General features: G+C 61.8%; 1 protein-coding gene across 9 annotated transcripts in view; it reads right to left on the reverse strand.

Moving 5' to 3' along the window:
- Positions 1–1,525: 1,525 nt before the first annotated feature.
- Positions 1,526–23,665, reverse strand: part of OSBPL5 (oxysterol binding protein like 5) — a 75,657-nt gene continuing 53,517 nt past the window's right edge. For 4 of the 9 annotated variants that reach the window (XM_049096404.1, XM_049096406.1, XM_049096407.1 and 1 more), the window contains exons 3-22: positions 23,291–23,373; positions 18,853–18,933; positions 18,517–18,618; positions 17,361–17,564; positions 16,560–16,644; positions 14,754–14,925; positions 14,288–14,483; positions 12,361–12,545; positions 11,766–11,847; positions 10,454–10,552; positions 9,998–10,094; positions 9,014–9,112; positions 7,153–7,250; positions 6,595–6,684; positions 6,370–6,506; positions 5,755–5,940; positions 5,387–5,513; positions 4,164–4,311; positions 3,532–3,634; positions 1,526–2,514 (exon numbers count right to left, since the gene is read on the reverse strand). In XM_049096404.1, the coding sequence (XP_048952361.1) occupies positions 2,376–2,514; positions 3,532–3,634; positions 4,164–4,311; positions 5,387–5,513; positions 5,755–5,940; positions 6,370–6,506; positions 6,595–6,684; positions 7,153–7,250; positions 9,014–9,112; positions 9,998–10,094; positions 10,454–10,552; positions 11,766–11,847; positions 12,361–12,545; positions 14,288–14,483; positions 14,754–14,925; positions 16,560–16,644; positions 17,361–17,564; positions 18,517–18,618; positions 18,853–18,933; positions 23,291–23,373 (2,513 nt within the window). In that variant the 3' untranslated portion in view covers positions 1,526–2,375. The other 5 variants (XM_049096411.1, XM_049096403.1, XM_049096405.1 and 2 more) reach the window with 5 other exon arrangements.

The following is a 23,665-nucleotide window of genomic DNA, read 5'->3' on the forward strand; positions in this document are numbered from 1 at the left end:
TGGCATGGCTGCCCTGGGAGCCAGGCCACGCACATTTCCAGGGGGGACCGGGAAGGGGAGCACTGAGTAGGGGGACAGGGGACAGCTCTGGATACCCGCAGCATCCTGGAGTATCACCACTGGTGTCTACATACCCAAGAGTTAGCCCAAAGGACCCAGAAATCCTGTCTGTCCAGATTTTTTCTATCCCGAAGTGCTGCATGACGCCCTTATAACCATCATCTGGGCTTTGGGCCAGCTGTTCCTGTAACGTTTTTTCCACCCAGCTTTCTTTTCCTTGTTCATTTAGAAACAACCTGTGGCATGCCAAGGACATAAAGATAATTTATGGGGATTCTGAGGCTGCATTGCGGTGTGGTGGCAGGCTGCTGACTCAGGCTCTGCGGGAGTGGATGGGTCTGGCTCTGGGAGGAAGCGGCTCAGAGCTTTCTCTCCAGAGCCACGCCCTGGTATTAAGATGTGAGAAGCTGTACCTCCAGGGCACCTGTTCCCCGAAAGTGAGTGGATGGGCTCCCCCTGGGGATCCAAACCAGCCTGTGGGCACTCTCCTCTGGGGGACAGTCCCCAGGGGTCCAGGCGGCCTGAGGCTGGCACAAGGCCTTCCCTCTGCCCACCCCGAGCCCCATTCTTCCTGGAGCTGCAGGGGCCGAGCTGGAGGGGCCTGGAAGTAGGAGTGCCCCTCTCTCGGACCCCACTGACCAGCCTCTTTCTCTTCACCTGTTACCCTCCATGTACTGTTGGGGGCAGGGGGAGGGTGTCAAATGTCCCTTGGCTGTGGCCTGTGAGGTCTGTGGCTAATTGTCCCCACCCCTCCTTCAGCGCCATCTGGGCTGTCCCTGCAAAGGCAGGCCCACTCACTCTGGCCCTCATGGCCATGAGTACTGGGGCTGGTGGCCATGGTGTAATCAAAGCAAGAGCTGGGCTGGGGACAGTGGGGGGAAGGAGATAGGGGGAGGTTGTTGTGGGGGGAAGAGGTCAAGCAAATGGGCCTCAGAGCCACCCGTAATCTCAGAGCTCCCAGAGTGGGCAGTACCACCCATGTCCTCAGTGGGCTCGTCAGACAGTGGACGGGACCCCTGCTTCCTGGCACTCCCTCAACAGCGTGGGCCTGCTTCCCACTGTTCCCTGCAAACTGCACCCCCATCCTCCCCTGGATCCCTCCTCTCCATCCCCCTGGCCTTGGCCTCAGCCCCTCCTGGGCATCTGCAGCCTCAGACAGCCCCTAGCTGGCATTGTGTCTGTCCCAGGGAAGACCTGCTCACCTTTTCAGAAGTCCCCCAAGAAGAGAACACAAACTGTCTGTACTCGTTTATTTCAAGGGATGGCGCACAGACATCCCACACTGGGGGCAGGGAACAAGACCGTGGCTACGGACTGGAAAGTGGGACGGTCAGTTCTGATGGCACTGCCACCGCGTAGTTTAAGGCTCTGTGTGTCTACACACGCAGTCATGCACACACGTGCACGCACACACACATACAGGTGGCACTGGACACAGAAAAAGAGGCAAGACGCCAGACGCTGCTTGCAGCCTGCCTAAAATATTGCAATTGCGTTTATTAAAAAAGTGTAAAACGGGAAGACTGTGCATCTGTCCGAGCAAAGTGGCAAACTTGGGCTTCCCTGACTCAGGGAACACCAGTGCCGGCGAAGCCGACCCCACGCACCACTGCCCACACACACACACCTGCGCTCAGGTGTGCCCGCCCGCCCTCCCACCCCCGCCACGCCCAGGCTGTGTGAGGTGGGATGGATTCCACTGGTATGTATCGTGGGGATCCTGTCCAAACAGCACAAAACCAGACTAAAATCCAAATGCTCTCTCCAGAGTAGCTCCAGTCTGCCCCAGATACCACTGGAGGCCTCTCGTGGCACGACTCCGGCAATGCACGCTGGGTGTCAGGACGGACAGCCCTGGGCATCCGGACGGAGGAGGCTCTGGGAACCTCTGGGACTCCTGGCTTGCTCTGCAAAAGCTCCCTACTCACCCTGGCTGGGGAGTGACCAAGCAAAGTCTGGGCAGGCCCCTCACCCCCGCCTCCGTCCATCACGCGGGACAAGTAGAAGCTGACCAGGAAAGAGCAGGCGAGTTGGCCAAGGGGTGTGAGGCATGACGAAAGCTGCATTTGGCTTTAGCATTAAGGCCGGCGCTGGGCGGAGGGTCCCACAGGAGAGGGACCTCCTCCCCTGGAGGAGCCCCGGGTGGCCCTCTGGGGCCCTCCTGCCGTCCTCCTGCCGCCCCTCTGTCCACAGCGGCCACGCTTGCCGGCTCTCTCTGCCTCCCCCGGGCTGGCTTAAAGTGCTAGGTGCCTGGGAGGGAGGGCTGGGGCTGGCCGAGTTCTGCAGGCGCTGCCCGTGCTGCCCACAAAGGGCTCTTATTTGAGGATGTAGTTAATGAGCAGCTGACACGCCAGGAACACACAGAGCAGGAACCAGGAGCGGGGGCTCTGCAGGAGGCCCGGGGCTGCTACCTGCCTGGCCCTCGCCGTGGAGCTCAGCATGGCCGAGAGGTGCCTGCAAGGACAGGGGAGGGTGGCGGCTGAGCCAGGGTGGGCCCAGAGGGAGTGCATCCCTACCCTTGGCAGACGTTATGGCAGGGGCCCCAGGGCACAGTGGATGCCCCGGCACACATTCCAGGGAGAGGGAGTCACGGCTGGGGGAGCTGGGCCTCTTGCAGCCTCTTTCCCATTCTTGCCGTGACAGGCTGAGCTGCACCACCCCGCCCCAAAAGTCATATGTCAGAGTCCTGAGCCCCAGTACCTCAGATGGGACTCTATTTGGAGATGGGGGGTCTTTCAAGAAGTGATTCAGTTGAAACGAGGTCATCGCAGTGGGCTCTAATCCAGTATGACCAGTGTCCTTATAAGGACATAAAGGACACAGACACACATGGAGGGACGACCCCCTGAGGACCCAGGGAGAGCATGGCCGTCCACACACATGCAGAGAGGCCTCAGGAGGACCCCGCCTGCCCGTGCCTGGACCTCGGGCTTCCAGCCTCCAGGATGGGGGACAGCGAGCATCTGTGGTTTAAGTCCCATCCGTGGGACTGTGTCACGGCCACCCCAGGGCACTCATATCATCGCCTGGGACAGCCACGGTTGTGTGTCTGCAGGCACTTCTGGCTCTTCCGACCACCTGTTTCCTAGCCAGCCTCCTCTGGTGCCAGGTGACTGACTCAGTCTGACCTACCCCAGGCTCCTCCAGCCCACGTACGGACTTTTCAGGAGCTACCAAGCATCGCCAGCTAATCCTGTTCAAGTAGGACTCCCTACAGCCTGCCCCTCCCCATCCCACCCCTGCCCAGGGCAGAGCTGGGCACCCCTGCCCAGGGCAGAGCTGGGCACCCCTGCTCAGGGCAGAGCTGGGCACTCTCTTCCCATCCTCATGCCACCAGGCCCTCTCAAATCCTGATGGGTCTAGCTCTGAGTAACACTGCAGGTCCATGGCCAGCCAGCCTTGGCTGCACTGCTGGCTCTCCTGCCCTCTCCGACATGGCACCCCAGCCGGGTCCCTGGGAGCGAGGCCTACCTGTGCAGCTCCTGCTGGGCCTCCCGGATGGACACGATGGCCTCGTGCAGTGCCTGCAGCCGCCGCGCCTCCTTCCCACACCGAGGGCAGGGGCTCTCGCTGCCTGGGATGTCCGGCCACCGGTCATGGGACACAAGGGACAGGGGATGGAGGGAGAATCAAAGGCGAGCTGGCATGTTCAGGGAGCCGGCACGTAGGGTCCCGGGGTCACGCCCAGCTCGGGCCCCTGCCCCACCTCTTGGGAGCCTTTGGGTGGAGCTAACAACATGGGGAGTCGAGGGGCAGGCACGGAGGGAACCCCCAAGCTCAGCTGGCCTCCACTCAGCCCTGGGAGACAGAAACGGCCAAAGCACAGCCTGTGTACTGGAGAAGCGTGGACAAAGTCGGGGAGGAGCAGGCATGCCCATGAGGGTGATGGGAAGTGGAATCAGAGGCTCATGCACGGGTCAATGCTGTCCAGCTCATGCACAGCCCCTGCCAGCCAAGGGAGGCACCGCAACCTCGGAGTGCACCCCCCTGGTCTGCCCCTGGGCTCGGGAAGGCATATTAGAGGACCCCAGGGAGGATGGGCAAGGTGGGCCATACACCTGACTCTTCCCACCCTGCAGAGTAGCTGGCCCAGGAGGGCTCACCAGGAATGAAGTCACCGTCCTCCTCCTCCTCCTCCTCCTCATCTGAGAGCTCTGGGCAGGACTCGGGTGTGGAGCTGCTCTCGGTGACCTGGCTGTGGCCAGAGGGCTGGTCGCTGGACTTGCGGAGCCGCCGCTCTGGGCCAGGACCCTAGAGAGAGATGGAGCCACTGCAGCTGGGAGCATACCCACGTCCCCTGTCCCCTGGCCTTGGGGACAGGGCAGCATGTTTATGTCAGGACCGCTCCAGGAGAGGGGGTTGTGCACAGTTCTGACTCATGGGCCAGGACAGCTGGTCCTGCCTCGCTGTGCAAGCTGACAGCTAGGGTTCCCCCGATGTGGAGCGGACAGCTCCAGTGGGACCTCGAGGATTGGCTGACCCCCGATAATTCCCCAAAGTACAGGCCAATTGGAGAGGCAGAGGGGGACCCAGGGTGCATCCCGGTGGGTGCCTGTGGGGGGGGCACCTGGCCTGAGGGGCTACCACAGGTGGGGAGGGTGGGGACATGTGGGCAGTGAGATACTGCAACCCTTGCTGGCTGGGAAATTGGGGTCACCAGGCAAGAAGGGCATGCCCGTCCTGCCCATGTAATCGCTCGTCTCCAGTCCTGCGCGTGGTAGGCAGCCACCACGGGCGCAGAGAACCTGCAGCACGTGGGGTGCTTGTCACACGGTGGCCTCCGTCCATGTGGCACCGTGCAGAACATGCCAGGCTTCCCTCACAAGCCGCACCCTGGTGTTTGTCTCAGGAGATCTTGGCATGCCTCCTGGAGCCTCCCTGCCTTCATTCCTTGCCTCTCCTTGGCACCTCTGTGCAGGTCGCTCTTCCTTTCACCTGGGCAAGTCCCCAGGCTGCCCTGAGCCTCCACTCCCTCCTCTGCAGGCTGGCTCTGTGGGCTCATAACATTATGGAGGGTGGCTCTGGGGAGCAGTGGGCTGGGGGCTAGCATACCTCTACCTGGTGCCCTGCACGCAGGGGTGCCCCATGAACACAGCCTCCTGCAAATCCAGGCATCTTGAGTGCCATGCAGGGCAGGGCAGGGGATGGCTGGGGGCCAGAGGAGGCCCCTCTGGGAGGGGTGAGTGTGTTTGAGCCGGTGGGGGTGGGGGAGGGTGGTAACAGAAGAGGGAGGGGCAGGCAGGTGAGAGTGAGGGTGGGGGTCCAGCCTGACAGTCCCCTCCCGCTGTGGAGGTCCACCCCAGGCAGGGCTGCTGGGGCTGCTGACCTGGTGCCTGGGCCCCGGGCTGCCCAGGAAGGCGGTCTGGTGGGCCATGGTCTCCCGCCGCATGGTGTACAAGACCCCGTCTTGCTCAAACTGGGCGATGTCCTTCAGGGGATCCCAGGGGCTACGGCTGGAGGGTCCAAAGGGCGTCCATCAGCAGGGCCAGCGGCCGTTGAGGGGAGGGTGCCCCATCTCAGCTTCCCAGCAGTGGCCAGAGCCCCCAGGGAGGGACCGTTGCCTACTCGTGTACGTAGGGCCCTGGGCAGCGGCCGGCCAGGGGAGCGCCCACAGAAGCCTCCCTCGCCCCATCATGCACTCCTCCAGCTGGGCAGGAGCCCCCAGGCAACCACCCACCGCCCGTTGGCACTCACTCCTCATGTCGGTAGCACCACTCCTGGGTGGTGGGGTCCAGGTGGAACAGCTGTGGTTTCCAGGGCATGAGGTTCTGCTGGCGCTCGCGGGTCCGCTGCCGCTGTGCCTCCTCCAGTGAAAACTTCTCCTGCGTGGCCTTGTGCTGGTCACCCTCGCTGATGGCCCTGGTGACGTGCTGCCAGAGCCTGCGAGCAGGGCACTTGCTCTGAGCGGGTGACCTGGACGGTCCCACCCCTGTGGCCTTGGAGGGGAGGCTTAGAGCAACGTCCACTTGCTTGCCCCTAGTGGCAGGGGGCTCGCTGTCTCTTGGGATGCCCGTGTGTCCTAGAGCGGCGTTGATTCACTGCGAGAGGGTCCTCCTGACCCCGAGCTCACACCTCCCTCCTGCAGGGCACTCCCTGTGGAGCTGCCAGGCACCTAGGCCTGCTCTTCCTGGGCGGGGGGCGAGGGGGTGCTCCTCTCAGCTGCCCCAGCAGGACGAGTCATCTGTCACAGGGGTGCGCTCCAGCCCCCTCCCTGCCAGGGGACTCCCGGGACGTGCTCGCAGCACGGAAACCCTGCCCGGCCACGCCAGGCCTGTGTCAGCGGGTCCCGCGGACGCCAACGGGCCTCACCTCTCTGATTCTAGCTCCGTCTGCTCCTCAAATAGCACAGTGCGCCGTTTCAGCCTCTGCCCGCGGACCTCCCCGCTCGGGTTCCAGAAGAGCTCCGTGCTTCCTCTGCCCTCCTCCTTGATAAACACTTCTCTGTCCTGTCCCAGACAGGGGCAGAGGGGTCGGCCCCATGGTTGTTCCCGCAGCCCATGGCCCGCCTGCGCCTGCCCGACGGTGGCCTCTTACCCAGTGTCCGGTGAGACGTGCCAGGACTTCTTCTCCTGACATGATCTTCCCCGAGATCTGGTTGATGCTGGTGCTGCCCCCAAAGAAAGGCTGTGGGGGCACCCAAGACAGGGCTGCTGAGGGGCCAGCCGCCTCTCCAGGACCTTTGTGCCCCTCACTGAGCTGGGGTTGGGGGAGGCCCCTTCCTCATGAGGGTGCTGGCTCTCAGGCCCCAGGACGCGGGAGGCTGGCTCGGACAGGACCCAAAGCTGGAGGCGGCCACGCTCCCCCAATGCCTCTGCTTGAGCTCAAGGATGCAGGGGGCCTACCAGGCCTGTGCGCCTCACACGAGGAAAGGGTCTGTGCCTTTCCTGGCTGTGCTGTGTGGCCTGCGGGAACCCCTTGCCCTCTCTGGGCCCAGGCTGTGCTATGGAGATGCCAAGAGCTGTCCTCTCCTCTGTGCGCATATGCTCCAGAAACCACCCTGGGGTGCAGAGGGGGCTTCCCCGTGGCTAGGGCCCACTTCTCTCCAGTACCCACCCCCCACTTGGGGGCTGATGGTGCCTTGGCCTGAGCTACCTTGAGTTTGAATTCCAGCTCAGCTTGGAAGTTGTTCTTCTCACACTCGATGGTCACTCTACCGCCCAGCTCCATGGTCATGGTGCCATACAGGATTCCTGAAACACAGTCCCTGTCAGCCCCATCACCTGTCCCAGCCCAGCAATGCTGACCCCTGGCCCCGAGGAGGCTGCTGGCAGCCCCTAGGAGGGTGAGAGGGATGGGGGAGGGGACAGGAGCCCCAGGGGGCAGAGTGTCAGGGATGGAGAGGAGCTGGTGGGGGGAGGGTGCAGAACCCAGGGCCACGCCTGGCTCCCAGAGACCCTCTGTCCCCAGAGATGGGGTCTCTGCCCCCAAGGCTGCTCCGTCCAGGGAATGTCCTGGCCCTTGCCAGCTCCTTCCTCTAGGACTCCCTTCCCAGGCTCCCTGCTCCCAGGACATGCTCATCAGCATCTGTCATTTGCTCTGCTGTTGGGGCCTGAACGTGGGGGCCTTGGTCTTCCCTGCTCACTCCTGTGCCCGGGACTGGCCTGGCGGACTTGTTTAGATTAATACATAGATTTCTCAATTAATGAATCTTCTGTTTCTGGACAGCTAACTAAAGAGAAGAGCTGTGTGTATTATCAGACACTTGGACGTGTGTGAAAAAAATGAAAAGAAAAAAATAAAAGGACAAGCCAAGTGACACAGCAGAAGGGCTGGAAACACCCCGGGGTCCGCCAGTGCTTGGGCTGGGAGCCAGGGTGCTCCTGGATGCCCCTTGCCCTGGGGGCCGTCCTGGATGCTCCTCACCAAGTGGGAGGGGCTGCTGTGGGACTCTCCACTGCTGGGGTGGGGGGTGGGGGGGTCGCTGACAGAGATGCCGCCTTCTCTGACTACACCTGCTTTTAAAGTTTTGACTTTGGATCCAGGAAAATACTGCATTTCCCTAATTACAAACAAAAATGAAATAAAAAAGCAATCACTAAGGAGCAAAAGGAAAAAGAAACAAAAGCACGGGGGAGGGGGGGGTGTCTGCCCCAAGGCAGTTGGAGGGGTCATTGCTGATGGGGACTTTCAAATCCCAGTAAGGCTCACTTAAGACAAAGTCTTAAAATGAAAGCACAGGCTCTTTAAAGTGAAATGACCAGCCGGTGAGAGTCACTCGAAGCGCTGTACAGGGTGTGTGATGTAGGACCAGGAGAGAAACCACACCTGTGTGATTTACAAAAAGGGCCTTTCGGGGATCCCTGGGTGGCTCAGCGGTTTGGCGCTGCCTTCAGCCCAGGGTGTGATCCTGGAGACCTGGGATCGAGTCCCACGTCGGGCTCCCTGCAAGGAGCCTGCTTCTCCCTCTGCCTGTGTCTCTGCCTCTCTCTCTCTCTCTATGTCTATCAAGAATTAAAAAAAAAAAAAAAGGGGCTTTCCCGCCTCCGGGAGGTCGGGGGAGGGTGTGTGTGGGGGTGATGGGTGGAGAGAGGTTGTTTCTGGCCAATGGGAATTACCAGGCACTGGGCTGACTTGAATCGGAAATGTGTTAACTCGTGATCTGTCTTTAAGAAGAAGAAAAAAAAGGTGCTATGTTTTTTTTACTGGAAAGTGCCCGAAACAATAACAAAACCACTCCCAAGAAGCAGAACTGTCTTGTGATCTGTGACCCCTGAAAGCTGGCTCCTGAAAGGAAGTGGTCACTTTGGAGTGAAATGCTAGCCTGCATCAGGAGGTCCATTCCCAGCTAGAAGGCCTGGGGGAACCCTCAACAAACAAACAAACAAGGACCAGAGCATCCCCCACGGAGGGCGAAGGCACCAGCCTGGGCTCTGCCCGCCGCCCGCCCCCCCCCCCCCCCCCCGCCCTGGGGGTGCTGGAGACAGGGGTGGGGGTGGGGGGTGGGCCCTCTCACCTTTGCAGTGGGCGTAGGGCATAGTGAGGGTATAATCCTCTGCCCGGTTCAGGAAGGTGAGCGTGGCCTTGCCGTCCAGCAGAGCCGACAGTGAGTTCCCTGCAGAGATGGGGGAGGGGACCAGTGAGTGGACACAGACCCTCAGGACTGGGGGAGCCCACCCCCTGTGTCGTGTGTTCTGAGCTCCTTTCCAGCAGGTGCAGACAGTCCCCGGTCCCTCCAGCAGTGACTGTGGGCGGCCGGACCTCTCGGACTTCACCTGCGGAGCACTTCCTCTCAGAGACTCAGATTCTGGGAAAGCCCCACCCAGGGTGCCCAGGGCACGTCTCCCAGGAAGTGAATGTGCCACGGACACCGAGCAGCAGGTAGCCCAATCGCCTGCTCTGATTTTGAACATCCCTGAAGTGGGGGCATGGACGGACAGGCAAAGAGAGGACAGTCTGGAGGGATGGGAGCACAGGGGCAGGGGCGGAAAGGGTGGGCCCAATCTGCACACCCTCTGCAGGCCGTTGGCACCTGTCCACCTGCGGATGTGATAGGCGAATAGAAGCAGATGCTTTCTGGGTGCCCACAGGGCCAGGCTTGAGGGCGGCACGGCCCGACACTGCGGCCATGGGAGTGTCCTATCCTGTGCTGACACAGTGGCCGATGGCCACGGTGGCCATGGAGTGCTTGTGATGTGTCTGGGCAACCAAGGAGCTGTGTTTCCAGTTTCACTTCATTTTGATCAGTTTATAGGGAGATACTGCCCCAGACAGCTCAGCTCTAGACGGCACCGGTGAGCGCGGGTTCTCGTCTGGGACCCTCACCGCATCCCCACAAGGGGTGCCCTCCCCACAGCTGAGGGGTGGAGGCCCGAGCATGGGCTCTGCCTGACTCCAGGGTCTGAGCCCTGCACCATCTATGGGTCCCTGACCCAGAGAGGCAGGGAGGGAGATAAACCCGGTCACCAAATCCCAGGTGCTGCCCCCGCGCCCCCCTCACCGTAAAACCGGGACTTGGCTGTGATGCTGCCACTAATGCAGAAGCCGTCCTTGCGGTTGCTGACGTGGAAGGCGGACACGGGTGGGTGGTGGGACACCTGCGGGCAGACAGGCACTGTGGAATGGCTCCCGGGAGGAGGGAGCCTGGCTTCCTGCCCCTGCCCCCTGCACCCCTCCGGCCCCAGGAGTGCTGTGGGGCTGTTCCCAGCTCTCCCTCCTGCTGCGCAGGGAAGTGGAGACTGAGTCATGGGCCTGGTTGTGGTCTGGGGTCCCCGAATCCCTGCAGAGTGCCCTAGGGGAACGGGATGTGCAGCTCCCCACCCAAGGAAACACTTCTGCTGTCACAGTGCTGTGCTGTGTCTGCGCCTCCCAGGGGAACCCCGATGGGCATATGGGGGGCCACCGAGAATGGGCACAGGGGTCAGACGGTCCAGCCTGGATGCGGCCAGGGCCTTGCCTGCTCAGCTATGTAGAAGGTGTGGCTGTTGGTCTGGGGGTGGAACCAGCAGCAGCGGAAGGTCTCCCCCAGGATGGGGTTGTAGGGCTTCTTAATCCCCTGCAAGCAATGAATGAAAAGCTCGTGTGAGGAGCTGGGTGGGCCACGGACCCCAGTGGGATGGGGAGTGGACCGATGGACAACTTGGGGAACTGCCCACTGCCCATACCCCCAGATGCCCACAGCAGGGAGGTCTCTAGACGAGATGGCCTGGCAGGCCTGTGGCATGTGAGGATGCACCCCATGTCTGCTTTGGAGAGAACATGCTTTGCCCATGGTTTACATTCTGGGGGTGGGGGTGGGCTGCCTAGGAGATGTCCTGCCCAGTTCTCGGCTCCGAGGGGGACCTGACACCCTCACAAGGTCATGCCATCCCTGGACTCTGGACAGAACTGGTACACAACCTGTTCAAAGTCCCCAGTGGCTTCTACTGACCCTTTAATAAAATCCCAAACCCCACAGCCCTGCTCCCCCGCCCACCTCTGCTTTAGCCACTCTCACCACCTTCCTGCTCCCCAAAGGGCCCAAGTCTATCCCCACTGCAGGGAACAAGCACAAGCCCCCCCCTCAGGAGAGCCCTCCTTCCGGGCCCAAATGTGGTCCAGCTCAGGCCCCCTGACCTGGTCTGAAGCAGCCAGCGGCCCCTCACACCACCAGCTGGACTGTCACTTCCAGGTGTGTGCGTGCACACGCCTCCCCCTGCAGGCCGGGCTCCCTGAGCAGTCAGTGTGTGCAGATGCCCTTGAGGACACCTGCCGCTGCCCTTCTGAGCCATGTCTGCACTCAGGCCTGCTGAGCCTGGGTCCCCAGGTGCACACGGTGGAGAAGTGGAAGCAGGGTGATGCTTTTACACTCACGTCCTGCGGTCAGGGGACGGGGTGGGGCTGCAGGACCCTCCTGTCTCTACCACCTCAGCAGCCCTTAGTTCTGGGTTCTCAGGAAGGTTTCCATGACTCTGAGACACACCACGAAAACCACAGGTCCCAGGGGCCCCTGAAGATGCAGGGTGGAGAGCCCCTTTCCCGGCACCGTTGCGTGTGGTAGCTGTTTCTTCAAGGTGTGCAGGGCCCTTCAGGGAATGAGGACCGCCCTTGTGAGCCTGGCCTGGCTAGGGGGCCTCCCTAGGTGGAAGTCAGGGCCCTGCCCCCATCTTCGAGCACCTGGGGCCACGGTGGAGACCATCGGGACCCTTCAAGGCCATGTGGACTCTCTGGGGGGCAGGTAGCTACGGGCCGGGTGGTTGGCACCCCACCTCCCCGCTGGAGCCTCTCACCTTGGGTTTCTTGTAGAAGCCGGACAGGTACCACTGCAGGACAAGCTTGATGCGGCTGTAGGCATCTCCCTCGAGGGCAGCCCTGTGACAGGCCGGGAGAACCCCTCACTCCAGGCCGGGATCCTCGGTCCATGCTCTTCCCTCCCACCGTCTGTCCACTGGGCTGGGAACAGGCCACTGGGGCCCCTCCAGGAAGGGAACCCCCACTCTCCCCCAGCCTCTCTGTGTGGGCTCCTGAGCCTACAGCTCTCTTTCTGGCCCCCACAGCCTGTAGGGTTCAGTTTGCAGGCACTAAAGCCATGGCCCTGAGCTCAGGACACTAGAACGTGCTCGGGGCCGTCCCACACTCACCTGTGATGGCTGGGGCCTGGGCCTGACGCGCAGCTGCCCCTCCTCCCTCTTGCCCCAGCTCCCTCTGGGACTGGTCTTAGAGACCGGGCCCTCCAAGGGGCTGAGCCAGTGGGGACAGTGGACTGAGCTTAGCCCGGGGCCCCAGGGCCCCTCCTGGAGACATCCACGGGGGGAGAGGCAGGGGCTATGGGAGGCTGGGGTCTCTGGGGGTGCATGGATGCATGGGAGCACCCCCCCCACTCACCTGGACAGCAGGTCGGCGTGGTAGTAGTAGTCAGAGAGCTTGTCCAGGAAGGACCGCGGCTCTAGGACGAACGTTGGCAGCACCACACGGGACAGGTCCATGCCCGGCCGCAGTTGCCTCAGCAAAACCCACATCAGACTCTTGTTCTCCTCGGACACCGTCTCCACCTGGGACGCCTGGCCCAGCTGCGGGGAGAGGGGCTGCGGTCAGGTCCCCAGCCCCGTGCTGCCCCAGGGATCCACAAAGTGTAGGTGGCAGGCCAGCCACGGCAGGCTCCGGCTGGAGGAGGTGTGCTTCCTCGGCCCGGCCCCTGGGGCCCAGCCACCCTGCCCCGCCCCGTCTGACCCTGGCCGTCCCCAGCCTGTGTCCCACCTTGGCCCAGGGGGGCACCTGCAGGCTCCCATCTGCCTCTGCTCCTTGCTGGCCTGGCCGACCTGGGCGCTCCCTCGGTCTGTGCCACCACCCTGCCCACCCCGGCTGCTGAAACGCGTCTGTGCATCGTGCCCAGCTCTGCGGCCGTGGCAGGATGCCCCTGGCAGCAGGTGCCACACGCACAGGGAGCCTCCCGCCCCTGCCCGCTGAATCTTCACGGCTGCCGGGTGACGCAGGTGATGCAGGGGCTCTGGGCCTGTGTCTCCCTTAGAAAGGAGCACCCACTCGTTGATAAGTACCTTTCCTGATACGTCTGACCTTTATCACAGCTGCCAGCACACGCGTGGAGACCGACACGGGGCCTTGTCCCTCTGGGTCTGGGGCCCCACCTCCCACTCCCCGCCAACCAGCAAACCCCCAAGGCAGCAGAACCTCAGGGAGGGTCACAGCAGCATGGCCAGCTCCATGGGGTCCTCACACGACAGGGCCGTACCGCGGGGACACTGGCCCTGGGGGAGTCCCAGCCAGCCTCGGGCAGAAGTCCAGCCCATCTTCCCTCGCTGGGGACCCTACCGGCTTCCTGCCATCGCTGCCTCCGCCTCAGGCCTGGGGCGTAACTGGACTTGGCCGCCTACCCTCTGAGCCCCACGGAGCCCCAAGCTGGATTCGGGTGCAGGAGGCAGGGAGTGTCCCATGCTGCCTGCGTGCCCCTTCCTTCTCCCAGGACTTATTCTTTGCAGTGGCCCCTGGGCACCAGCACTGTGGTTGCCCCTGCTTTCTAGAGGGGACAGGTGACTCGCCCAAGGTCACACAGCTGGTGGGATGTGAGCTCAGGGCTGTGTTTGGGGCCTCACAGCAGCCACCCCCAGGGAGCCAGGAGCCAGGTTGCCAGCAGCCCGTCCTGCATCAACATCCGTCACCACCCTCCTGGGCCGCCTTACACAAGTTGCTTTGCCTCTCTGTGCTCTCACACCTGTCCTTGAGACCCCCTGCCAGGCCTTCCCAGGTTCCCCCGCGGAGCCGAGCCTTGTCTGTGCTCAGCCTCTGGAGAGTCCCTGGGGCTGCTCGCACTCTGCCCCGAGACCCTCACATGCATCATCTCCCCCATTGTGGTCCTGTCCCTACTCCCAGCTACTACCTCACCAGTGCTGTCCCAGCTGGACTGGAACCTGTCCGTCCACCTCCCATGTGTCCTGAACCCCGATTTGACCCTTGTCCATGGCTCCCCGGGACCAAAGCACCCTTGTCTCCCTCCTGACAGCAGCTCCTCCCCAGGGACCAGGGGCTTCTACCTCCACCCCTTGGCATCCCAAAGGCCTCACCTGGATCCGGGGGGCCCCTGCCTAAACCCCCCAGTGGTTTCCCCAGCACCCTCAGCCGAGCCCTCGCCAGCCACCTGCTCTCTCAGGGTCGTGGATGTCTTGACCTTCTGCTCCCCAGCCCCTGGGGACAAGGGGCTGGCCAGGCACTGTGGCCTCTGCTTGCATCAGGGAGGCGGGTAAGGTGCAGGGTGACATCCGGCTCTCTGGGGGGGGGGGGGGGGGCAGGCTCTCACCTCCCCGAACTCCTCGTGGACCTGCTCCACATATGTCGTCCTCCTCGGCAGGCGGCCCTCCAGGGTCTCTGAGTGGGCACCCCCACTCTCGTTGGTCTTCCCGCTGTGGTCCTGGGTCTCGTTATCTGACTCCTCAGCGTTCTCTCTCTCCGACTTGTCTGAGAACGCATCGTTCTCCAGGGAGGACCCGTTCAGCCTGGAAGGGAAGGTGGGCTGTGGGTCTGAGGTCTCAAAGGTGCGGCCCAGGACCCCCCCACTCTGCCCCTGGGCAGTGGAGGAGGCCTGCCTCCTGATCTGAAGTTCAAGGGGGCCAGACTCCGTGGTGCTGGGCCCCCAGCCCCCCTTCCACATACAAGGAGACCCCACATGTCACTCCCAGTGATAGCGAGGGTCCTGGGGTCCCCAGCAGGCAGGAGACCCAGGCTTCTGGGAGGGGCCAGCCCTCGCCCGCTGCACCCCTGCTCACGGGCACAGGTCCTGGTCGTGGATGGCAGCCGAGGAGGGCAGTCCACAGAGCGAGGGGGGTGATGCGTCAGGCGAGGATCCAGGCTCCCCGTCTCGGCCCTGCTTGCACGTGCTGAGCCGTAGGAGGCTGGAGCAGCGCAGGGCCAGCTCCAGGGCGTCTAGCCAGCAGCGGCCTGTGGGGCGGCATGGGGTGAGCTCACTCCAAGCCCAGGAAGGCTCCCTCCTCTGCCAGGGACACCCCTGCCTCTTCCCTACCCTCCTGGAGGTCCTGCCCAAAGTGGGCAACGCTGCCGTGTAGGAATGCGTGGGTGCGAGTGGCAAGGGCTTACGTGGGCAGGGACAGAGGCCTAGCCGGTGAGCCCCCATCACAGAGAGACGTGTGCCGGAGGAAAGTGCCCTTCAGAGGATGCTCACAACACTTCCTCAAGGTCACAAGTCACTTAGCAAGAGCCCCACCTGGACACCTGAGGCTTTTGCATAAGCGATAGGTTTCAGGGGGCACAGGAGGCTCCCACTGGCCTGTGGCACAGGCCAGGAGGGCAGGTGGCAGACTGGAGAGGGTGCTGCTGACCGTGGCAGGCAGACTGGCAGACCAGGACAGGAGGTGGATGTGGAGGCAGAGCCAGCCAAACCCCTTCAATCCCTGCTGCCCTCCTGGTGGAGGCTGCCGGTGGGTTACGCCAGCACCACCTCCGTGGCCCGGGGAGGTGTTAAGAGCTGTGGGGACACATGTCTACCAAGGTGCCTCCTATGTCCTGCTGTGATTACTAGCGGTGGGCCTTCCACTCACAAGCATGTTGCACATTACGTGTAATTCTGGGGGGCGTGGCTGGGGCCTGGCACGGGAGGCAAGGATTTGTAGGGTTGGTAGCCCTGGTTCTCAAGGGGACATCTGGGGTCCCTACAGGGTTTCACTGCAGGCTTGACTGGAGCTTGAGGGGCCAGCCTGGGCTGTGCATTCCTGGGGGCAGCTGAGGGGGTGACCAGAGCAGTCCCCGCAGGACACAGCCAGGATGCCCAGCACCGCTAAGCGGGGCAGGCTTTGTGGTTGCCACAGAGGACTAGACTCCTTGATTGCTATGCATCCTTTGAAGCCATTCCAAGACTCCTTCTCCTCCTCCAGGAAGGCCACTCTGACCCCACAGGGGCCGTGGTCGCCCTTCCTCTCTGCTCACAGCCCCCTCGCTCATCAGGAACCCGGCTCATGCTTCAGTCCCATCGGCCTCGTCTGAGAGCTTCTTGCGCCCCCACAACCCCAGCCCCAGACTGTGGGCTCCCCAAGAGCCGGGGTGGGGAAGCGGCGTCCGGCCACCAGGAGGTGGTGTGGAACCAGTGGCTGGGCCACCAGCCGCACCGACCCGGAGCAGCCACCGGAGGGCGCTCCAACCAGGTGCGCTGCCCTGGGGAGTCTGCGGACTGGGATTCCCATCCAGGCTGGCAGGTTCCGTCAGTTAAATGAGGAAGATGACAGTGGAACCTACTGAGTCAGTGATGCCTGGTACGGGCTTCGCGCACAGGAGTTGCAATCCGGTGGCTTTAAATACGATCATCGGATCGTCACAATGACTGGGGAGCCGGGCGCTGCTATTCGTGTTCTGTCTTGGGGAAACTGAGGCTCAGGGAGGGACTAGTAGTGGCAGGCCTGCGTGGCCCGAGCTCAGGCTTGTCTGGTGACATGTGCTGTCTCCTTCCTGGGTGGCAGTGGAAAGGCCCAGATAGGGACCATGTGCAGCCGGTTTGTAATTCCACCGGGGCACCCGCTGCCTGTGGGGTCACCAGGGAGACTGCAGGGCAGGCAGGGACTCACCGTCCGACTCAGAGGCGGCCCTGAAGATCAGATAGCTGCTGGGGAGTGGCTGCGTGATGGAGCCCACACTCTCACCCTTGGGGCCCTGGAAAGAGAGAGACAATTGGGTGTCACTCGGGGGGACACCCAGGGACACGGGCAATCACGCAGTCCCACGCTGACACACACACTCGGCTTCAGGATCCCCAGGCGGGGTCAGGCACCCGGCAGCAAGACAGGAGTCACTGATGAGCTGGGGGCGCCACCCTTGGCTCTCTAGCTCTCGAGCTCTCTGATTTAGGGTGGCCAGAATCGGCACACGCAAATTTAGGAGGCCCAGTTAAATTCAAGTCTTGAGAAATAGTAAAAGTCTTTACAGTAGAAATATGTCCCATGCGATATTTGGGACATCCTTATACAAAAACAAAAAACAAAAAACAAAAACCCTATTTGGTGTTTGTCTGAGATCCTAATATAACTGGCCATTCTGGATTCCACCTGGTAACCTGCCCCCCGTTGGTCCTGGGCTGGGCAGCGTCCTGGCAAGGAGGTGGCTGGGTGAGGTCTGGGCTAGTTCCCCGGCCTCTGTCCATTGTGTCACCAGGCCGGGAGCCCCACTGCATGCTCTACCTGGAGGGCCACACCTGAGCCCCAGCCACCCAGATATTGACCCCACGGCCCCCGGCTGCTGGGTAGTAATGGGCCCATCCGGAACCCCGAGATTGGCCTCCCGGCCCCCCCTCAGTGTCTGTCCCTCTGGTCCCCTGGGGCCTGACCTCCTGAGCCCCGGGCATCCACCCCCACCCCCTGGCCCCCCATTACCTTCACGGCCCAGACAGACTGGTCCAGTGGGTGGAAGAGCTTGAAGCAGAAGCCATCCTTCTTGGACGGCCGCTCGATGAGCTCGCAGCAGTGCAGCAGGACGGTGCCCACCCACTGGCCCACCTTGGGGGTCTTGTAGATGAGCAGCACCCCCGGCTTCAGCACACACCACAGTTTGGTCCAGCTCTTCAGGGTTCCCCGGATCTGTGGGGAGGGAGCCACTGTTGGGGAGGCCAGCACCCTGGGGGCACCCGGATGGCTTGCCGGGGGCAGGGGGGCCGTGGGCAGAGTTCTCTTCTAGCTTTCAGGAGGAGCTTCTAAATCATAGTGAATCCAGGCAAATGCACTGCAGCCAGGAGCAGATTTCCTGGTGAGGCTCGAGGCCGGGTTTGAGGCCCTCCCAGGGTCCCGGGGAGCCAGCAACGGGTGCAACTATTGTCAGCTCTGTGAACCCTGAAGCTTGTCATCGCTGTTCTCGTTCCAAATAAATATTTGCTTTTGTACCTCACTATTCATAATTTTGTAGGAGCGAGAAAAGGAGCCCACGTGGGCCTAGGTCCTGGGCAGATGACCGGGGGCTGGTGCACCTGTCCTGTTCGCCCTCTGACGCAAGCCCGGGATTTGGCAGCTTTCCCTCCACCACTGCTGGGGTAGACGCAAGCCCCCGGGGCTGAGAGCACCACAGGCCGCCTCCATGAGGCCTGAACACTGGCCTCTGACCCCAAGCCCAGAAGCCGTGCAGTGTCCCCCTCCCCTGTCCCCCTACAGGCTCTGCAGGCACCCTGTGACCCCCATCTGCAGGCCAGGTCCCCTCTCAGCCTGTGCAGCGTGTCTAGGAGGCCTGGCCTGGAGCACTGCCTTTCAGATTTAGGCAGGTGAAGATGAGGCCACATGGGGGTGGCGGGAGCCGCGACTCGATGACATCTGGACACAGACACGGGAGGGGCCGCGTGAGGCAGAGGCTGGAGTCATGAGGCCGCAGCCCAGGGACGCGCGGAGCCCCGGGAGCTGGAGGGGCAGGAGGGACCCTCCCCGGGGGCCTCCGGACGGAGCACGGCCCTGCCTGCTGCTGGGCCTCGGGCTCCGGCCTCCAGAATAGCAACAAACAGCCGACGGCCGGGACTCCGATCGGGGGTGGCCAAGGGGGACAGCACACCTTCAGGCTGTCAGCCATGATGACCACGCTGGGGTCCGTCAGCGCGCTGAACAGCTGCCGCGTGGCTCGCTTCTTCTCCTGCCGGTAGTTCTCCTTCTGTACCTGGGCCAGGGCAGCACGGGCAGGTCAGGGGAGGGGCCACGAGCCGCAGCTCCCCCGCCGCCAGGGCCCCGCGGTCCAGCCCTGCGGGGGTGAGGACAGGGACAGGGAGACGAGAGGGAGGAACGGGGGCGTGGAGGCGCCTGGGGGTGGCCTGTCCCCCACCTGCTTCGGGAGGCTGGGGCGTGGGAACCTCACGGGCCCGTTCATCCGTCCCTTTCCGGGGCCCGTGCCCACCTTGAGAGCCTCCTTTTTGGTGACCTTGGCTGTTGGGGACACACATTCCTTGTCGGACCCGTTGTACAGCCTGTACTCTGCCTGCAAGAGAGAGTCAGGGGCATCGGGGTGCGGTTGGGGGCTGCAGAGGGCCAGGCGGCAGCCGGGTGGGCTGGGGGGTCACAGAAAGGTGGTCCTGTCCCCCACTGCGCAATCCCAGGGGCTGGGGACACAGAGATGGGGCCTCATGGTGGCCAAGGACAGGATGTGGACGAGAGCTCAGAGGTGCCCGGAAGCGTCCGCTCTAGCCATGGCCACGTGCCCAGCGTCTGGGCGGGGGCCACACGAGCAGCGGGGACTCCCATCCCCGGTGCCCTGGGAGCTGCTGAGCGCAGGGCCGTTCCCCGGGTGCTCTCCTGAGCCCACCCACGGCTGCAGGGGGGCGGGTGGGCCGGGGAGAGGGCTCAGCCTGCCAGGCCTCCTAGACACGCTGCACAGGCTGAGAGCAGTGGTCAGGGATCTGGGGCTGGAAGGGGCCGCGGTCCTTCAACAGATGGGGAAACTGAGGCCCTGAGGTAGGGTGAGGGTAGTTAGGAGACAAAGCCAGGCCCAAAGGCTAGCGGCAGGGCAGAGCAAACCACGGTCCACAGCCCACCCTCCACCTGTTTCCGTTCAGCCTGTGAGCTCAGAACAGTTGCCCATTTCTAAGTGATTGAAAAAAGTCAAAAGAATAATATTTTCTGAGACATGAAAGTTATCTGATGCGTGGCTGTTTTCTTTCCGATGGTAGCACGAGCACTTGAGACGGAGCCAGGGCAGCCTCAGATACTCGCTCTCGGTTCTTTCCAGAGAGTTCACCTGCCCTGCTCTGCTCTTGGGCTGGGTGCCCTGGGGCTCTCGCCACCACCGCTCTGAGCCCCTAGACCTGCGAGCAAGCCCCCCAGCCTGCCGGAGGGGCTGGCGGGACGGCAGGCAGCTGTTGGCGCCCGGAGGATCTGGGAGGTGAGGTGCTCTGCTTGCACGGGCTCACCTAATTCCCACGACAGCCCGCAGCACGGGCCCAGTTACTGTCCTGTTCGATGGACTAGGAAACCGAGGCCCAGAGAGGTAAAGTCACTTGCCGAGGCTGCGAGGCAGGAAGTGCCGTCCAGCAGGCCGGTCATCCCCACAGCACCGCATGCCAGGCCTGGCTTCAGGCGCTGGGGGTGGGAAGGAGAGTCAGACCAGCCACAAGTCACAGAGCTGCGAGAGCCAGGGGGTCATTCTCACTATCCACATCCTGCACAAGAGGAGATTGTGGCACAGAGAGGCTCAGAAACTGCCCAGAGTCACACAGCTCATGAGGGAGGGGCTGAGCTGGGATGGATCACAGAAGGGCAGGGGTGCCCTGGGAGCCGCTGAGTGCTGGACCGATGCCCGGGCACTCTCCTGAGCCTGCCGACGGCAGCCTCTGCTCTAGAAACAGTCTTTGGGCTGAAGCAGAAGTGACGATGTGTGTGCTAGACATTGGCAGCAGGTGACCGGTCTCTGGGGGCTGGGGCTGACCCACAAAGATGCTCCCAGCAGTCTTCCTGGGGAGCTGGGCCTTTGGTGCACGGCGCCCCAGCCCCCTTCACACAGGCTGTTCCCCCAGCCCAGGATGCTCTTCCCTGCTGCTGGGAGGCCCCCGCTCCTTCCTCAGGCCCCACCGAGTCACTCCCCGGAAGGCTCTTCCCGCCCTGCTGGCCTCACACCCTGGCGGCATACACCTGCCCTTGGCCGGCCCAGCGCCTTTTGCAACTGCAGCCCCATAGACAGTCCTGCTTGTTGTCTACAACTCCTGCTGGGGGCAGTGCGACCCCAGCACGCACGGCAGCAGGGGCTCAGTACCTATGTTGAATGAATGAATGAATGAATGAATGAATAAACGGGGTGACCTACCACCCAGTTCTCTTCCAGGTGTGGCTCCATGCAGTTGTGCTTGTTTTAGGCAATAGAAGTGGGCTCGGGGCCTGAGGGTCCAGGGACCTGGGGGCGGAGGGCAGGATGGGGCATCTGTGCCCTGTACCCCCTGTGCCTCAGTCCAGCAAGGCCACTCGGGCTCGGGTCACTGCAGCCCTGTCTGCCAGCTCCTCTGCCCTTGTGGCCACCCCAGGACCCTGCCCAGGCACTATCGTGTCCCCAGGCCCTTCCTCACCCTCCTGCACGCTGCTGCACATCAAGGCACAGTGCGATCACACACAAGAAACCCGAGTCAGAGCGAGGACCTCCAAAGTCTGACCATAGACACGCAACCTGTGATAATTACTTAGAGAAGCCATTTAGAACAAGCTACAGGACAGGGGCCCAATGTGCAATGGCACATCTGACAAGAATGTGACGTCTATCATATAAAAAGAGCTCTTGGGACGCCTGGATGGCTCAGCGGTTGAGCATCTGCCTTCAACTCAGGTCATGATCCTGGGTCAGGGGATCAAGTCCCACATCGGGCTCCTTGTGAGGAGCCTGCTTCTCCCTCTGCCTGTGTCTCTGCCTCTCTCTGTGTGTTTCTCATGAATAGATAAATAAAACCTTAAAAAAATAAAAAAAAATAATAAAAAATAAAAAGAGCTCTTACAACCCAACAACAAAGACAAACAACACGATTCAAAGACAGGCAGAGGACCTGAACAGACATTTCTCCAAAGCTGTTGTATGATAGTCAAGAAGCACATGAACAGATCATCAGTCATTAGGGACCCGCAAATCAGAACCACAGAGAGGCACCACCGCATACCCACTGGGACCACCACAACAGCAATGAAGGAAAACCCAGAACATCCAAGTGTGGTGGGGATGTGAGAGAGGGAAGCCCTCCCTCATTGCTGGTGGGCTCATAAACCTCAAATAGTTAGATATAAAATGCTTGAGAATTCCATGTGACCTCAGAACAACCATCTGGCCCCACAATCCTGCTTTTGGGGGCACCCCGCAGAGCTCAGTGCAGGGGCTCCAACGTGGTCGCAGGAGCAGAAGAACAAGGACAGTGCAAATGTCCACCAACGGATGAATGGACAGGCCGGGTATGGGCCGGGCACACATGGAATATTACTCAGCCCGAAACAGGAGTGAGCCTGTTACACGCTACACACCACTCCGTGGGTGAACCTCAGAACACGCGTAGAGCCAGACGCTAGACCAAAAGACCACACACTGTGTGATTCCATTTCCACGAGATGTGCAGAACCGGCAAATCCACGGAGACGGGAGGTGGAGTCGGGGCTGCCGAGCTGGTGAGGCGGAGCAGGGAGGCTCTGATGGGACTTTGGTCCGGGGCACAGAAATGTTCTGGAACTAGACAGAGGTGGAGGTCGCACAGCATGGCGGAGGCAGTGAGTGCCAGTGAAGCGGGCACTTAAAACGGCGGGGTTTATGATATTTGAACTTCACCTCACAAAAAAGATAAGATCTCTTGTGGGCTCGTGTCTTTTCCCAAAGCTGCGCCTCTCAGGGCAGCTCCAAGTGGCCCTTAGGAACCTGGGGGTGTAGGCACCTCACCCCCCGACCAGGCTCGGACGTGCTGCAGGCTTCCTCTTTCTGTCACCCGCCAGGACGTGGGCACCAGGAGGGCAGGACTCCGCTCTCTCCATGAGCCCCCCGTCACTGCACCCACAGCCGCACCTGCTCTCAGGAGCTGCTCAGACCTCATTATGGAATGGTTGGGATCTGACATTTGAACCAAGTCATGTGTTTCTGACTGTGTTTGTATGTTTTACTGGGTTGTAGAAGGTCACAATTATGTTTTTAGTGTTTTTATGCCATAAACTCATTTCTTGAAAAAATAAATAAGCCCAGTGCCCCCCAGAGGGTTAATGGATTAACAAGATACAATCCATCCATGCAACGGAATACTCGTCAGCCTGAAAAAGGCAGGACATCCTGACACCTGCTACAACACGGGTGGACCTGGAGGACGTGGTGCTGAGAGAAATAAGCCATGAAAGGACAAATATTGCGGTCCTCCTATGAGGACCTTAGAGGGTCAGTGTGTCCTGGGGACAGAGAGTGGACGGTGGTCACAGGGCCGGGGGAGGGATAGGGTCCGTGTCTCCTGGGGACAGAGAGTGGACAGTGGTCATGGAGGGAAGGCTCACACCTCCAAGATTTGCAAACAACAGAAGGACCCTGGGTCTTCCTCTTGTGGTATCTCCGGTCCCTAAATGCCACCCAGCAGCCCACACAGCTCTTCTCCAGGCCCCAGCCTCCTTGGCCTCTGTTCTCCAATAAACCAGCTAACAAGCACCATTTGTGACTCCGTCCTTGTCCCAGGCTCCCCGGATGCGGGGTTCAGAGCTGCTCCTCCAGGCACACGTGGGAGGGGGTGACAGGCCAGCTCGGTGCCATCTGCTAACCCCCATCCCCTCCCCGCTCGCCCCCAGCTACTTCCTGTGGCCCCTGGACAGACTCCCCATCCTTGAGTCCTCCCCCCAGTCACTCTTACCGGAGGTCCCTTTGTGGCAGAGCTGGGGGTCGGAGGTCCTTCATCCCTCGGTAGCGATGGGCCATTGGGCTCCATGTCCTTCCCTGCAAGAGTGGCCAGAGTAAGGACCAGGGCTGGCCCCTCCGCTGGCTGCCCTGTGTGTGAGGCAGGGAGGGGTGGGCACGGTAGCCTGGGCAGGGCAGGAAGCCAGCTGAGAAACTGAGTGACACCTGCCAGGGTCCCTCCTAGGAGGAGCCAGGAGAAGAAGCCCAGCTCCCATGACCTGCCGGGAGGAGCCCAGGCACGTGGCATGCTGGTGCAGCATGGCCTCTGGGGCCCCACAAGGCCAGGCCCCACTTTCAGAGGGAGAATGCAGTGTCCCGGTTTAGAGACACA

Source organism: Canis lupus, chromosome 18 (assembly GCF_003254725.2).
Source record: "Canis lupus dingo isolate Sandy chromosome 18, ASM325472v2, whole genome shotgun sequence".
Taxonomy (NCBI): Eukaryota; Metazoa; Chordata; class Mammalia; order Carnivora; family Canidae; genus Canis; species Canis lupus.